The sequence below is a fragment of the Sceloporus undulatus genome, chromosome 3 (assembly GCF_019175285.1).
Source record: "Sceloporus undulatus isolate JIND9_A2432 ecotype Alabama chromosome 3, SceUnd_v1.1, whole genome shotgun sequence".
Lineage (NCBI taxonomy): Eukaryota > Metazoa > Chordata > Lepidosauria > Squamata > Phrynosomatidae > Sceloporus > Sceloporus undulatus.
The window spans coordinates 232,965,643-232,983,034 of record NC_056524.1 but is presented as its reverse complement, the minus strand read 5'-3'; the positions used below and the strand labels follow the sequence as shown (position 1 = coordinate 232,983,034).

The following is a 17,392-nucleotide window of genomic DNA, read 5'->3' as shown; positions in this document are numbered from 1 at the left end:
TTTAAAACACAAAGGCCAATTAAATATCTGTTGTAACAATAAGCACAGGAAGATGAAATAAAAGGAAAACCTCAGAAATGTTTGAAAAAGTGTGTTCTTTTTAACGTGTCATTCTGGACTCTTGTTTCCATAGTAATTGCATGGCTGACAGCTTTGCTACAGTATATTATATCCAGCAGAGAAGTACTCCCCAAATTAAGCAGACCTGGCAGTTTAGCACTGAGCTGCGTTTTTCATTTTGATGGTATTCCTCTTAGTATTACATGAGTATCTATTTATCTTTAAAAAATTAGGATGCAGTTCTTCTGCTGTATAATAAAAATAAACCCCAAATGAGACATATCTAAAATCCTAGCTTTTATATTGTATGTTCCTTCACCCAAGCCTTTTAAGTAGTATTAAAGTATGGATATTTAATCTTGAGGTGCTGTGTGCTTTTTTCAGTTTTAGGTCACCTATGATTTCATGCCTTTATGTTCTATTCTGTGTTTAATATTTTATATATATTTATTTTAAGCACTTTATGTTATTAGGTGGCATGCAAATATAATAAATCACTAAATAAACATTTTCTTTTTCTGTGTTACTGATTTGCATTCGTTGATCAAACACTGTTGGGAAAAAAACAAGTTCTTTGATATGATTGGATATATGATGGCATCAAAATCTGTTAGTGTAGTAAAATTCCCATATGTTTCTACACATTAATAAAATGACATAGAAAACAAATATTGCAATTCCGTTTTGATGCACTTGGACCTTGGAGGACTGGTAAAGTAGGCAGGGGAGTGAAGGCACAGTTGAACCAAAAACTTTGGTAAACTATGGTGGGATACAGACTGTCCATTTGGGGCAGCCTGCAGCCGCCTCATGCTCCACGTATTGGGGCCAGGGTAGCTACAGTAGCAGCTCAGAGGCCCCAAGACAACGCTTTTCGGGACCAGGGAGAAGCGGCAAAATGCCGCTGCTCCCTAGTCCCAAAAAGGGGTGTCCTTGGGGCTTCATGCCTCAGGACACCCTGGGGAGCTGCTGTCAGGAGAGAAAGGGGCCACTTGGCCCCTTTCCCCCAGCTTCGTTCCCCCAGCCGTTTTGTGGCTGCGGGAACGAGGTGCTCCCCAAGAAAGAGCTCCATTGCAGAGCTCTTTCCAGTGCTGCTGTTAGGCCGCCACAAGCGACCTGATGTGGTGCGAATATGTCATGCACATGCCATGCCGTTTGGATGCGGTGCAGCTGTGACATCATAATGGTGGTGCCTGTGTACACAGGGTTGCGCCATTATGCTGCTGGGATTACGCATTAGCATTAGGGAGTGTGTGGGTGGTGTGTGCTCCCTAACCCTAGTATCAGTGCAGGTACACTGCTTTTTGACAGTCTGTACCACGCCTATATGTTCAAACTGCTCTGTGTATAAAATATGGAAACATTTTCTATATTCCAATGTATACATTGGAGAATTCCAATGTATCCCTTTCCCTTTCTGGGGAAAACATAGTCAAGTTCTCTCAAATTTAGAGAGAAATTTAGATGAGGGAAAACAGTGCATTCCTCTTTAAATAAGAAAGATATTTTCCTTCAGCTACTAATCTTTCATCATGGGTTGTACCTAATGTGGTGTAAGTTCATGGAATTCTCTGTTGGGACTGAAAAATCCTTCCTTCTGTAGTCCTAGGGAGCCACTGCCAGAGAACCAATATTTTTGGACACAGCATAAAACAGTTTCTTTTGTTTAACTTACAAAAACTACTCTGTTCACGTTATAATAATAATATAATAATATTTATTTATATACCGCCCTATGGCAAACCAATCCGGGCGGTTGACAACAGTAAAATATAACAATTAAAAACACTTTATCCCTCCCCCCCTTAAGACAATATGAAACAGTATAACATATTAAAAACACAATATCAAGCATAAAAACAGCAATTAAAACCCTGATATCCCTCTGTTGATCCTCGACCATCACTGAGATGGGGCCACGGGAGGAATGAGGGAATCAGGGAACCTGGGCCGGGATGGTTAGTCTGGAAAGGCCTGCCGGAAAAGATCCGTCTTGACTGCTTTTTTAAAGCTGTCTAATGATGTTATCTGACGGATCTCATCTGGCAGGTCGTTCCAGAGTTTGGGGGCGATAGCAGAGAATGCCCTCTGGGAGGTCGCCGCAAGCCTAGATTTTAAAGGCTGCAGTAAGTTCTTCCCAGAGGACCGGAGAGCGCGGGGAGGATTGTACGGGAGGAGGCGGTCCCTGAGATAGCTTGGACCCAAGCCATTTAGGGCTTTAAAGGTGATAACCAACACCTTGTACTGGGCCCGGAAGCTGATAGGCAGCCAGTGGAGGGACCTCAAAACCGGAGTAATGTGGTCCCTCCTAGATGTTCCTGAGACAAGCCTGGCTGCCATGTTTTGAACCAGCTGTAATTTCCAAGTCAAGCACAGGGGTAGCCCCATGTAGAGTGCATTACAGAAGTCAAGGCGTGAGGTTACCAGCACGTGCACAACCGTCTCGAGATCCCTTACTTCCAGAAAAGGGCCCAGCTGGCGTATCAGCCGAAGCTGATAACAGGCACTCCTGACCGTCGCATTTACCTGATTTGTCATCAGGAGCGACGAGTCAAGGAGCACCCCCAGACTGCGAACACAGTCACTGGAGGAGAGTGTGACCCCATCCAGGACTGGAGGTTGCAACCCAATTCTTGGTTTCGGGGCCGCTACCATGAGCACCTCCGTCTTGTCTGGATTCAGTTTCAATCTGTTTTTCCTCATCCAGCCCATTACCGCCTGAAGACATTCATTGAGAGAAGAGATGCCATCGGAATTCGAGGCCGACGAACGAGATACGGAGAAATAGATTTGGGTGTCATCAGCGTACTGATAACACCCAGCACCATGACTCTGTATTATCTCACCCAGCGGCTTCATATAGATGTTAAATAACATTGGGGACAAAATAGCCCCCTGAGGAACCCCACAAGTGAGGTACCTCTTACTGGAGCTACAGTCCCCGAGTAGCACCCTCTGAGACCTGCCCAAGAGGAAGGACCGGAACCACTGCAAGGCAGTGCCCCCGATACCTAACCCCCTCAGGCGGTCTAAGAGGATGCCGTGATCTATAGCATCGAAAGCCGCTGAGAGGTCTAAGAGCACCAACAGGGTCACACTCCCCCTGTCAATGCTCAGACGCAGATCGTCGGTCAAGGCAACCATGGCAGTCTCAACCCCAAAGCCTGTCCTAAAGCCGGTTTGAAATGGGTCTAGATAATCGGTTTCATCCAAGACAGCTTGGAGCTGAAGGGCAACCGCCCTCTCGATCACCTTGCTCAAAAATGGCAGCAATGACACTGGCCTATAATTCCTCATATCCAGGGGGTCTAGGGAAGGTTTTTTCAGGAGTGGCCTAACCACCGCTTCCTTTAAACAAGATGGAATATGTCCTTCCCTGAAGGATGCACCGATGATATCCGTAAGGAATCTCATCAGTGCATCCCCCCCCGGACGGCCAGCCATGATGGGCAAGGGTCGAGAGGGCAAGTTGTCTTCCTCACCTTACCAAGCAGCTTGTCCACGTCATCAGTACTCACAGATTGGAACTGATCCAGTATAACTACATCGGCGGAGTCACTGGACGCCTCACCTGTCGACTCTGTTCCAATGGTGGCATCTAGGTCGGCTCTTATCTGAGAGATTTTGTCTGCAAAGAAGTTGTTAAACACGTCACAGCAGGCCGTCGTCGGGTTAAGTAAGGGATTTGGCGCAGGGGGCATCTGCGTCATCTCCCTCACCACCTTAAACAGCTCTGCTGGACGGGACTCTGCAGATGCAATACGTGCAGAGGAGAAGGCTCTCTTCGCTGCACGTATTGCCTCCCGATAGGAATGAAGAAAGTTCCTATGGCGAGTTCTGTCGAATAAGAGTCGAGTCTTCCGCCACCTGCGCTCTAGCCGTCGTCCAAACCGCTTCATCTTCCTCAGCTCTGGTGTAAACTCTACTTTTTTTCAATGGGGCTATTCAGCTATTAAACAGTTCAACATAGGATTGTTCTCTCACATACATACCTGAATTTATTTATTTTTACAAAAACTTTTTGTTCACAGTCATCCACTCTGAATCCTATATTTCTCTAATTCTATATTTCAAAAGATGACTGCTAAAAAAGAGAAAAGAATCACATGCTGTTGCTGAAGTGTTCTATTTTGTTTGGCTTCATAACAATAAATTCATATAAAATAGATTCTCATGAAGTGCATAACAGTGCATAAATAAAATAAGGATAATAAGTGGCTCTGCCACTTCTTTTGCATGTATGCACTTTGTTTACTGATGCATTTACTTGCTCAAAGTAGTCAACCAACATAAATTCAAACAAGTTAAAACAAATTAGACAATAAAACAATTAAAATCCTCAAAATAATCAGTCAAGACTGCACTGGCACAACTGTAGTCCTCTGATTCCCTATACACTCAATGAATGTTGAGGAAGACAGGATCAAACTGTACATGTTTGTTGTTAACTGCCTTTGAGTTGACCCTGACTCATGCTGACCCTGTGAATGAGACATTTCCAAGACCCCCTATCTTCTATTGCTCTGCTAGTTCCTGTAGATCCATGCCCATGACCTCTATGATTGAGTCTATCCATCTGGTATGTGGTCTTCCTTCCTTTCTACTACCTTTTACCTTCCCTAGCATGATATTTTCTAATGAGTCATGCCTTCTCATGACGTGGCCAAAGTACAACAACTTCAGTTTAATCCCAAGGAGATTTCAGGCTTGATCTGTTCAAGGACCCACTTGTTTGTCCTTTTGGCTGTCTACAGTATCCTCAGCACTCTTCTCCAACATCACATCTCAATGTTGATACTCTTCCTATCTGCTTTCTTCACTATCCAGCTTTTGCATTCATACATGGTGATGGAGAATACACTGGCTTGGACAGTTCCAACTTTAGTGTTCATTTGTATATCTTTACTCTTTAGGATCTTGTCTAGTTCCTTCAAAGCTATTTCCCCCATTTCTAGTCCTCTTCTGATTTGTTGGCTACAGTCTCCATTCTGATCGATGGTTGAGCCTCGGTATGAGAACTCTTTCACTATTTCAATTTCTTCACTGTCTAAGTAGAATACTTATCAAATTTGCAGTTGACACCAAATTAGGAGGAGTAGCTAATACCCCTGAAAACAGGATCAAACTTCAAAATGACCTGAATAGACTAGAAAGCTGGGCCAATGCTTACAAAATGAATTTCAACACAGAGAAATGTAAGGTACTACACTTAGGGCGGAAAAATGAAATGAACAGATATAGGATGGGTGACACCTGGCTGAATGAGACTACGTGTGAAAGGGATCTGGGAGTCCAAGTAGACCACAAATTGAACATGAGTCAACAGTGCGATGCGGCAGCTAACAAGGCCAATGCGGTTTTAGGCTGCATCAATAGAATTATAGCGTCTAGATCAAGAGAAATAATAGTGCCACTCTATTCTGCTCTGGTCAGGCCCCACCTGGAATATTGTGTCCAGTTCTGGGCATCACAATTCAAAGAGGATGTTGGGAAATTGGAGTGTGTCCAAAGGAGGACGACCAAAATGGTGAAGGGTCTGGAAACCATGTCCTATGAGAAACAACTTAGGGAGCTGGGAATGTTTAGCCTGGAGAAGAGAAGGTTAAGAGGTGATATGATAGCCCTGTTTAAATACTTGAAGGGATGTCATATTGAAGAGGGAGCAAGCTTGTTTTCTGCTGCTGCAGAGAACAGGACCTGGAGCAATGGATGTAAGCTACAGGAAAAGAGCTTCCACCTCAACATTAGGAGGAACTTCCTGACAGTAAGGGCTATTCAACAGTGGAACACACTTCCCTCGGAGTATAGTGGAGTCTCCTTCCTTAGAAGTCTTTAAGCAGAGGCTGGATGGGCATCTGTCGGGAATGCTTTGATTGAGATTTCCTGCATGGCAGGGGGTTGGACTGGATGGCCCTTGCAGTCTTTTCCAACTCTATGATTCTATGATTCTATTTCTTTTGTGATCATTATTTTGATTTTCCTTATGTTCAGCATTAAGCCTGTCTTTGCACTTTCATCCTTGCCATTCTTTAGTAATTGTTCCAAGTCTGTGGTGCTTTGTGTAGTAGTATGGTGTCGCCAGCATAGCTTAGACTGTTGATGTTCATTCCTCCTATCTTCACTCCTCCCCTTTTGAGTCTAGGCCTGTGCTTATTATGATATTTTCTTCTACAAGTTGAATAAATGCAGTGATAGAATTCAGTATTGCCTGACCCCCTTGCCAACTGGGAATTATTCTGTTTCTCAGAATTCTGTTCTAACAGTAGTTTCTTGTCCTGAGTACCAATTTCTCATCAGGACTGTACATATAGTTGTCTCCAAACACTTGGAAACCCCATGAAACAGGGACTATTAGGAACCACAGGGGCAAGTCTTGTGCAGTACATGCAGTAGGAAGCCCAGTGCTCTTAGAGTCCTTGCTACATAAATGTTTGTGCAAGTCTAGACAGTTCCCCTTTCCAACTTCCAATTAATACACGTAGGTCACCGGGGTGGGATCAGAAAGGGTTGGAATGACATAAACTGGGCTTGAAGGTGTGCAGTGATGATAGAGTCTGGCCAGGAAGTGTGAGCCCTGTCCCTTCTTGTGTATAACCCCTCCATATGTGGGGCTAACAAATAAAGAGAACTGTGCTAATAACTGGCTATGATAAATTAATGTATACATACTAAGATGGGCCAGAACTCAGATTATATATCAGTTTATATAACTGAGCAATAATCACACACTAAGGTGCAAACCATATAAAGTGTGTTGTTTTCCCTCTTTCAGCACCATTAAACACAATTTCTCTATCGGGTTTGTACATTCGGCTACAAGCACTAGCAATCAGTTTCTCAGCACAACATAATTCCCAAGTTGCTAACTACATGCCATGTATTTTAACACAGCAGAGATCATTATTTGCACATTGCTTGCAATTTCCTTGAATACTGATGAGTATGTATACAGATCTCATAGAGTATAAGACTCCCAAAGAACTTCAAATGTTGAAAGTACAAACAGAGGAGAGAGGTGGCCCCTTGGCTACAGTCACATGCAACAAGTCCAACAGAATCACAAAAAGTAAAATAGAATGAAGTAATGTAATGTATGCACCTTCCAATTGCCTGCAGCCAATTAACATTAAATGCTGGCTATGAAAGAATACAAAATGCAATTTTGAAAAAATAAAAATGCATACTGTAAAGCACTATGTCTCTCATTTCAGTGAATGCTAATAAAATCCCAAGTGACTTTTCTAAACTTCTGGAAGTTGTATTTTCAATTAAAACTCCAGAATTCAGACCTTAGCATGTCACTGATTCAGCTCTGAACTCAGAATGAATTCCACAATTTTCACAATAAGAATTACATAAAAAGGTAAGGTGTTTGCTTAATCGGAGGCAAAATGCTGAAAAAAATAGGACAACAGAGGACTAACCAGGGCCATCATTGCCATAATGAGACAGGTAGAAAGTCCCCTGGATCTGACTTTTGCAGCTTCTGAAGTCCCCCCATTAGGCCTCCAAATATCTCTAAACTGTCACCCAGTAAACAAAAAAACAAACAAAAAAACAACATGTTTTTCAGAAATTTGTTTCACTGAAAATTATGCAGAACTCTGCCAAACTTGTGAAAATATATCAAAACATCCATACCTTCCAGAATCATTGCCATCCCAAATACCTACATTTTCTCTCTCAGTAGTCCCTTTTAAATTGGTGACAGGAGGTAATATAACATCACTTCTAGCTGCCATTTTCAGAGGGATGACAGAGTAGAATTGAAATGTTTGGGCAGCCCGTGAGTGCTCTGAGTGGAGAAATTGGCTCCTGTCCCACATAGGTGCCTACCGCTGTTTTATGAGATAAGTAAAACAGGACAGCACAAGTAACATATGACAGATGTCTGTGAGTCTCACTCTATTCATTGGCAGTGTGTGCATGAAGTGTGTGTGTGTGTATATACAGAATGTTCACTTCTGTTTACTTCATATTTCATATATATGTAACTAACAGAAGTGAAAATTCTGCACAAATTTGTCTTTCAAATGAGCTGAAATGAGAAGTTTTGCCCTCAACAAGTAATCTCTAAAAGAAATGCATCATCACATTTTTGTTATAATGGTTAGGGAGGGGAGGACTTTGATACAAACTGTGGATATCCATTACAGAGTGAAGACACGAAATATTGCCCTTACTCTAATTTGGCTTTATGGTGAAGTTGTATATACAAATCTGTTTGGGGATATAGACTCATGATGCTACTATAATAACCACATGATCTTTCAACAGCTGGATTATAAGAAGAAATTTTTACCAGTTGTGAAGTTACATGCCAGTAAAGGGACTGAACAGAAGTAAAACAGATTCAAATTATCTGGGAAGTAATTTCATGAACCTCAGATCTTTCTTTGCATAGACAGTGTTTGCCCATTAAAATTAGTCTTAGCCCTATATGTAATATGCCCATTGCGTCTAACAGAAACTGCTGATAAACAGGAAGAATTTTTTACTTATATTGAAAGCTAAGTCCCTTAAGCTTTCATCTGTAAATACATTATTTGACTATATCAAATATAAATGGGCTAAAAATTTGTTCTCCCCCTCCCCGGTACAGACAGGTTTAAATCTTTTCTTATCTAACTCACATTTCACTGCTGTGGCAAAAGTGAGAACTCACAATGGGTGTTCAGCATCCTGGATGGGTTTGTAGCAGTGATTTAAGGGGAAAAGGGGGGGCTGCTTCTGAAAAACAGCAATTACTGGTATAGTAATTGCTTCTCCTAAAAGGTAAATGCCCTCAATAAGTCAACCACTCTGAGAGATTACAGTGCAGGAGAAATGCTTTTGTCTGTGTGAGAATTACAGAGCAGCAAGAAAGCTCACCGGAGATTGCACAAAGAGTAAAAGCAACTAAGATTTTGCTTCAGTATGAGTGCTACTGAAATAAACAGAAACTGGGCAAGAAGTATATATGTCCATCACTCACTTGCTGGAGGAGATGTTACTGTTCGATTGTTCCATAACAAAAATAATGTGCATGTAGAAGCATTGTAAAAAGCTTATATTGATCCATCTCTGCTCCCAGTGAAGTACACAAGGATATCAGATAAATCAGAGTTGAGCCAACCAGAACAAGTCTTTAAAAATTTCTGTCATTCTGCTTGAAAATGTTCCACATTTTTGCAAACAGACCACTTTGACAATGGTGGATGCCTTTCCCATTTTGTTCTCACCTTGTGAGGTAGTTTAGGCTGAGAGATACAGATTAACCAAGATCATCTAGTAAACATCAAGGTTAGGGGAGATTTTGAACCTATCATAGACAATACTGGGTCAGCTCTACAGTAAATTACTGAATCAAGAATCTTTCTATAACACAGTTTAAGGTAGATTTTCTATTTTAAAGAATCACAGAGGTTCTAAAACATAAGCCTGGTCCAGACTGGCGTTTTGCGCCAGCCTGGCCACATACTAGGGTTGCGCGGGGGCAGAGCATCTGCATGCCCTGCAACCCTAGTACATGGCGGTGTTGTCATCACAGCGACCTCTGCCATGATGACATCATGCACATGACACGTCCAAATGGCATGGTGCATACGTGATGTCTCCACGCCGCCCCAGGTTGCTTACAGCGGCCTGGGCGCAGTGCAGGAAGGAGATCTGAAAAGGAGCTCCTTTTGGGCACTGCATCATTCCCGCAGCAACAAAATGGCTGTGGGAATGATGCCAGGGAGAAAGGGGCTGGGCAGCCCCTTTCTCCCATGGCTGCGGCTCCCGGGGTATCTAGGGGCATGAAGTCCCAAGGACACCTCTTTTCCATGCCACGGAGAAGCAGCATTTTGCCACTTCTCCGTGGCCTGGAAAAACTCCAGATTGGGGCTACAGGGCTACAAGTGAGGCTGCCCTGTCCCCAACCTGGAGATAAAAGGGGCGCCACAGACCCGCTCCTTTGGGGCAGTCTGTACTGTGCCATAATTGCAACAAAGGCATACAGAATCAAGTTTGGGTTTAGAAAGTGATGTGTGACCATGCAGCTTTCAGAAAAATGGAAAATTCAGTATTTTAATGAATTCATTTTGTGTTTCTTTTTTGAGTCTTTCGTACAAAATTTGTACGAAAAAATAAAACCCTACTCAACAGTTTGTAATTGAAATTTAGAAGTTAATTTTCAATTTCAACAGTAGACTTTTATTAGGTTTGGTCAGGGGTGAATAAAAAAAGATCTGATTTAGGCTTAAATACTTCAACAATATGCATTTTTTAAAAGCATGATTGTAAGGCTAATATTCGAGCTTGTATTATTTGGCACCATCTAATTATCTGCATCCTATACATGTAATTCTTCACTAGGGCTTCATCTACACTGCACAAATAATCCAGTCTGACACCTGTTGCAAGAAGTTCTTCAAGAAACATGCAGGGTTTGAATGTTATTCACAATTCAGGATTTATTCTGTGAAAAAATCCCATTTGATTGTTTTATGAAGAAATTAGCATTTTCTTTAAAAGGAACTGCCTTTTCTGTGTAGAAAATAATCTTTGAATGCAGACATATTAATTCATTTGCAGAAAAGACTGTTTTATGCACAGAAAATGCTGTAATTGGGGATTTATTGTGCATAACATTGGCGCATTGTGCATAACATTGGCCAAAAGGGCGGTCTCCCGGCGCCAGTGTTTGCTGCATGAAGGAGCTGCAGCAGACAAACCACGTGGCTCCTCCGCACAGCAAAAAGAAGTCGCAAAAAGAGGCTTCTTTTTGCGGCACCATTATGATGCCGCAAAGTGCCAATGACGCACTTGCGGCGTCATAATGGCACCAAGACATGCAGACGCTAAGCATCCGCTATATCAAAATGGCAGTGCCCATGTAGAATGGGCGCTGCCATTTTGTACATGCTCGGCACGTACTAGGGTTAGGGGCATCCGGAAAGGACGCCGCTTCCTAACCCTAATACGTGCCGAGCACGTACTTTTTGGCAGTGTGGAACCTGCCATTCACACGGGATTGATTTGCATATAGAACTGCATTTACTGTGCAGAAAATGCTGATTTTTACAGAAATGAACCACGTGTAAATTTTGCTCAGAATAAATTCTGAACTGAAAAGATTCTCACTAGGTCATGATTCTTCTCATTGTTCATTTACCTTCAGTCCTGTCTGGTAGCTTTCCGCTCTTACTGGTGGTTCCAGCATTTACAGTTTCAGAGGACGTGCTTAGCTTGGTATTGGGGTCTCGCTTAGGTTTTGGTGGCGGTTGCTTCCGAGAGCAGCTACTGTTTTCATCATCGGTACCTCCAACAGAATGAAGTGACTGAGATCTCACGGAAAATCCACTGGAACAGGGATGCGGTAGTCTATCCTGAGGTGCAGGCATTGTCATGAATCCCATACGAAAATGTTTGCCCACATAGTTTCCTTCATTTCCTCTCACCACTTCACCACCTAAGCTGTAAATAAAGTAAAGACATTAGAGCTAACAAAATGTGATTTACTCATTAACTTTAACAGAATCACTTTAACAGATTGAGTACAATATCTGACTCAGAAATGCCACAGCGTTTACCACTCATAATATTTGTTTTGCTACTTCAGGAGAAAAAACATTGTTCCAGTTTCCTGCATTTACTTTACTTTAAAACCCTTTTCATTAAATAACAACATATGAATGATCATTGAAAGCTATTTATATTGACACCATTGTTAAATAAAACAAGAACATTTGGATTATGGCAATTGGCTAGCATTAAGTATTGCAGTTACAGAAAAGTATGTAGTCTTGTTTTAAGACTATGTAAATACCACCCCAGTCCCAGTAGTGTTGCTGACAGGGTTGTCATCCGGTGCTTCTGCATGGGCTATTGGGGGCTAGGCCAAAGTGCCCAGCTCCCACTCCCTGCCACACACTGTTCTACTCATGTGCAGAGCCACACATGCTAGGGAGAGGGGTTGGTCATGCTCCCTGACTGCTGCACGTTGTGCCATGGCAACAACACCAAGGTAGAGGGAGGCTCATTTCCCTCGGTATTGCCAGATCATTCTTCTCATAATACTGTTCTTATGAGGAGAATGAGGCAATGGCATCAGGTTTGGAGGGGTGGCGTGGGGGGTGACCATGTGAAACCTCTTCTGGAGAGTCACCAGATGTGCTCTGCACCTATCACATTCACCTAGGAATGTCACTGCCTAGCTCACCTAAAGAGCCAGCAGCCAAATTGGACAAAAGAGGTCTGTTCAGTTTCTAATCAAGGCACAAGGAGGACGATGTTTCCACTCCCTTCCCATCTGTAAGTGAAGCTGCAACAACCTGAAGCAAGACCCCTGTCACAAGTCCTTGTTGCAGCTTTGCTCACTTGCAGGGGGAGGTAGAAAAGCCATCCTTGTTATTTTCCCACAACACTGTCATGTTCTGTTTAAATACATAATTTATTATTCATATCGATATCTATTTTACAGCAAAGTTTTCTTCCCATTTTTCATTTTTTATCATTTAAGAAATTATTTTTATATTCTCAATATTTCTTCATATAAAATCCTTTCATTGAACACACTCTGTATATTACATTAAATAACTAAACATTCTAAGAGTCCTTCATGTTCATATGTGGTGCATAACTTAAACCCAGTTTATTATTCTTAATTTATCAAATCCATATTTTACTTTCATATCATTTCTTTGTTAAGATATCTATCAAGTAGGTCCCAATCTTTTATAAATGTATCGTTATTACCACTTCTTATCAGGAACATAAGTTTGTCCAATATCATCACGTCCCATAATTTAATCCTTCATTCCTTTATAGTTGGTTCTTCTTTACTTTTCCATTTTTGTGTGAAAATCATTCAGTCATATGAAAGATTATTTTGCCATGTTTCTTCTCCATATCTGTATCATCTATCATATTTAAGAGGTAGAAGGTTGGCTCCATTTTAACTTGAATATCTAAAATATTTTCCAATTCCGTGTTGATTAATTTCCAAAATGTTTGTGCTCTTGCACATTCCCATCACATATGGAAAAAGGTCCTAATCTTTGCTGGGCAGTGCTAACATTCTTTGTTATTGTTTTTATTTCAGGGGACAAATACCACCTGTATCATAATTTGTAATAATTTTCTTTAATTTCGTAGCTCAGTGTATATTGTATTTTCTTATTCCATTTTCCCCCCAACTATCTAACGTTATTGGTTTCTTTATGTCTTGTGCCAGTTAACCATGAATTGCTTTATTGTTTCTTCCTCCATCATTAGATTTAGTAATATTTTATATAATAATGATTTCTGATTTTGGGTTATAGAAAGAATTTATAATAATAAAGAATATATTTTAAAGAAAAAGGAGATAGAATGGATTCTAAGACTGAACTCCTTGGTGCCTGCAGGTTTAAATTAAGATTTGGATTTATAATCTTTAATTTGAATGCAACAGAGAAATTATACATTAGAATATATGTATGAGTGTAATATAATGACATGACTAGATTGATCAACTCTTTGGAGAGATTGTATCATATGTCCCTGTGTATTGTCCCAAGACATATCATTGGTTATGCCTTTCCAAAGTCATCTGGAATATGTATATATACAGAAATGCTACAGTGTCTATTCCCTTTATCTCTATAGTTGAGTGTTTTCGCCTCTAGTGATTTCTTTTGAAGAGTATGTATAGCTTTAATAAGAACTATATGGATATTTTGGTATCATAGGCCTGATACAGATGGAAAAAAGGGGTGTGGCCACAGTGATTTTAGGGTTAGCAACCGTGCACCAACCGGACAGTCCTTCACCCTAAAACGTGCCAGCAACGGCATCATGGCAGCATCCCATCCACATGGGCGCCACCATGATGACGTCACACACACGCCATGTCCAAACAGTGTGGCACAGGTGTGACGTCTCTGTACTGCCCCAGGCCACTTATGACAGCCTGGTGGAGGCACAGAAAGGAGCTCCAAAACTGAGCTCCTTTCTGAGAGCGGATCGTTCCCATGGCAACCACATGGCCACAGGAATGATCCTGAGGAGAAAAGAGCCGCACCATAGTTTGATGAGCATTGTCCTATCTTTTTAAATATTATATTTTAGGTATATTTATGCTTGTGAAGTTGAAGGCTTTCATGGCTGGCATCCATAGTTTTTTGTGGGTTTTTCGGCCTATCTGGTGGTGTTCTGTAAGAATTTATTCCTGACGTCTCGTCAGCATCTGTGGCTGGCATCTATAGTGTGTGTGTGTGTGTGTGTCAATAACACAATAACAATTGGAAGAGATCCTTTAAGAGATTAAGTTCCTATAGTTCACGTTCACCCATAGAGGATTCTGGGCTTGAATTTGCCCCAAATTCCTCCCATTACCTGTTCATTCTGAAGTGACACCTGGCAACTGTTTACATTGTGTCCCACCATGCCACCTGGCACTGCTGTGGCTGTTGCTGGCATGGATCACTTCCTCTGATGTCAAAAACAAGGTGGCCAGCACCACTCAGATGTCTGGATACCTCATTGTAACCTCAGAGCTTCTTGCACCAGCGGCTGTGGCACTGAGTGACACAGCGAGATGACTGTATAGACAGCAACTCAGCTTAACTCCAGAGTGCTTCAAATTTTCTTCAAAGATTTGGAGGAAATGGTGATTGTTTGGGAAAAAAGTGGATTAAGCAGCCTGGATGCTGTGTGAAACTGGCCTTCACATCTGAAGATAGTATGCACCTGAATAGGTCTATGGGTTTATGTCATCTGGACAGGGCAACCTAAGAGTGTGAATAAACTGATGTAAATGGCCCAAGTAGACATGCCCTATGTCACTTTATCAAAAGAAAAGTGACTTCTGCTCAAAACAGGCAGGTAAGAAAGAACAGAGTCTGATGAGGAGGCTGAGGAAGGGACCCAGGCAAGTCTTCCAGACAAGGAACAGTCTGCAGCTCTCCCTGTTTCAGAGCAGCCAGCCCTTCCTACTGAAGAGCTCCAGCCAGTTCATCCTGTGGAATTGCAGCCTTAGCCAACATGGAGATAAGATGCTCAGCCAGGCTGCAAGCAATCAAGCTCTGATTAGAACAGTTGGGATTAGGCTGTTTAAGAGCTGAGTTTGCCTAAAGAGTTGTTGGAAGTAATTTGCCTGTTTTCTGGTCAGCATTCTTGTTAGCTGTTTCTAGACTCCTGCATTCCTACTTCAGACCTCCTGGCTTCTTCGACCTTTGGACCGTGTTGATCTTGATTCTTGTTCCCTTCACTGAGTTGGACTGCTTGGCCCATGCTTTTCTCTTAACAGACTCTCATGGACAAGAACACTTTGTATCTGCTTGTGATTAGTTGCCTCTGCTTGCATTCTCTGTCAGAGGTTACCTCCCAACCACACTGTGTGGGTGTTTGGTGAACCAGGACACCAAGGGAGCCCAAACCCAGATGCAAAAGAAACAGAGGGAAAATATGCTCCTTGCTGGCAGTCCATTCTGGACTGTAGCAGCAGCTGGCCTCAGGACCACAGTGTCCAGTTACTGTGGTCCCTCACTGATCACGGCTCGCTCATGACTGGAGCTGCCAGAGGCCATGCCAAGCTACTTGTCTGCTTTGTTCCTCTGTTACTTTGTGGAAAGTAGGAAGGGGATCAATCTCTTTTTATTTATTGGGATTGCTAGATATTCTAAAAACAAATATTGGCTGAAAGAATAAATGTAAGGCCAAACCAGGTGAATTTTTAAATAAATAAATAAATAAATAAATAAATAATGCTGTCTTCTTCCTCACCATATATTAGAATGAAAAATACACATTTAATGCATCTAATGTAAATAGTATTCTACAGAGGATTTTTTAAAAAAATGTATGTGATTTCTTTTGTGGCAACTTTTAATCTTAACAGTAGGGAAATATTAGAAAGGAGATGTTATTTTTATAAATTTGGCATGTTTATGAAAAGGGGCAAGTATGGAATAAAAACCTTAAGCAAAGTCTTTTTTTTTTTCCTGTCTTACCATTCAGTGGCCTGAATCAATCATCATCAATCATGGACTAAATGGAACTGAATGGTGGAAATCATAGGTACTGAAATGGATTTTGTAACATGTAGTTACTGACAAAGCATGGATTACAAATTCCCTGAATCTCAGCCCATAGGATTCTGGGACTTATAGTCCAGCCCAAGAAAGTAACTTTTCCAATCCTTGGATTCACATTTGTAATATCTTTTTTTTCTAGAGCTACAGAGGACAACTGCAAAGAATTAGAGGTCAACCTATGCCATTTCCCAACCTCCTCAGTCTCTGTGGGTAGTAGGTTACGGTGTTGGGAAAAGGTTATTTCAGGTCCAAAACAGGTTTTAGGGCACTGAAATTACCATAAAATGAAGAAAGAAAGAAAGAAAGAAAGAAAGAAAGAAAAGCACCAGCATCTTGGAACATTGTAAGGCTGTCATTCTCCATTTTTAGGATGTTTTCCCACCCACAAACCACAAGGTTGTGGGTTCAACAAGGTTGTGAGGGGGTTATGGCATGTGGGACTGTATGGCGTGTGGGACTGTCCTGGTGGTACAGTGATTAAATGCCTGTACTGCAGCCATTCACTCACAAACCACAAGGTTGTGAGTTCAATCCCAGCCAGGGGCTCTGGGTTGACTCAGTCTGACATCCTTCTGAAGGTTGCTACAATGAGTACCCAGCTTGTTGGGGGCAATTAGCTTACACTTTGTAAACTGCTTAGTACATTGGTAAGTGGTATAGAACTTGCTATTATTGTGGATATTGGTGTATTTGCTATTGTTGGTGTACTTGCTATGTACTTGCTATTATTGTGGGTATTGGTGAGCTACACATGGTCCAGAAGCCACAATTCCCATGCCACCCAGGAGAAACTACTCTTTAAAGACAGGACAGTCTCTATTAAGTCTGACAAATTGCAGTTGCTAGAAGGTGATGGCGAAAGCTGGACAGTGATGAGGTGACAGAAAGAGAAGGAACACTATTTGCTCTGCATTTAAAAAATTTTGCCCCCCAAAACCCTACTGTGAGGGTGGGGGAGGGCTCTTGTGCAATGTGAAAAAACATTAGCTGGCACATTTTGTTTTGTTTGTGGACGTCTTGTCTGTGATATTAGATTGGATTAGATTATTGGATGAGACACCTGCAAGATTTCCTGTCTTCTACTGCTCTACTTACATCTTGTAGATGCATGTGCTGTTATTATGTATTGAAGTATTTACATCATCTTCTTTCTCCTCACTAGTGCCTTACTGTTTTTAAATTGTTTTATGAATCTCACCAGAGCTTATGCAATAAACTTCTCAAAAATCTCTCTAGAACTTCAGTATGATTGCACGATTGCTACAGGTTGCTGTGATGGAACTGTTGTGCTT

At 41.6% G+C, this 17,392-nt stretch overlaps 1 protein-coding gene across 2 annotated transcripts in view; it reads right to left on the bottom strand.

Moving 5' to 3' along the window:
* Positions 1–17,392, bottom strand: part of NYAP2 (neuronal tyrosine-phosphorylated phosphoinositide-3-kinase adaptor 2) — a 226,044-nt gene that overhangs the window by 92,185 nt on the left and 116,467 nt on the right. For both annotated transcript variants that reach the window (XM_042461081.1, XM_042461082.1), the window contains exon 3: positions 11,198–11,499. In XM_042461081.1, coding sequence (XP_042317015.1) covers positions 11,198–11,499 — 302 coding nt within the window. The remainder of the gene's footprint in view (positions 1–11,197; positions 11,500–17,392) is intronic.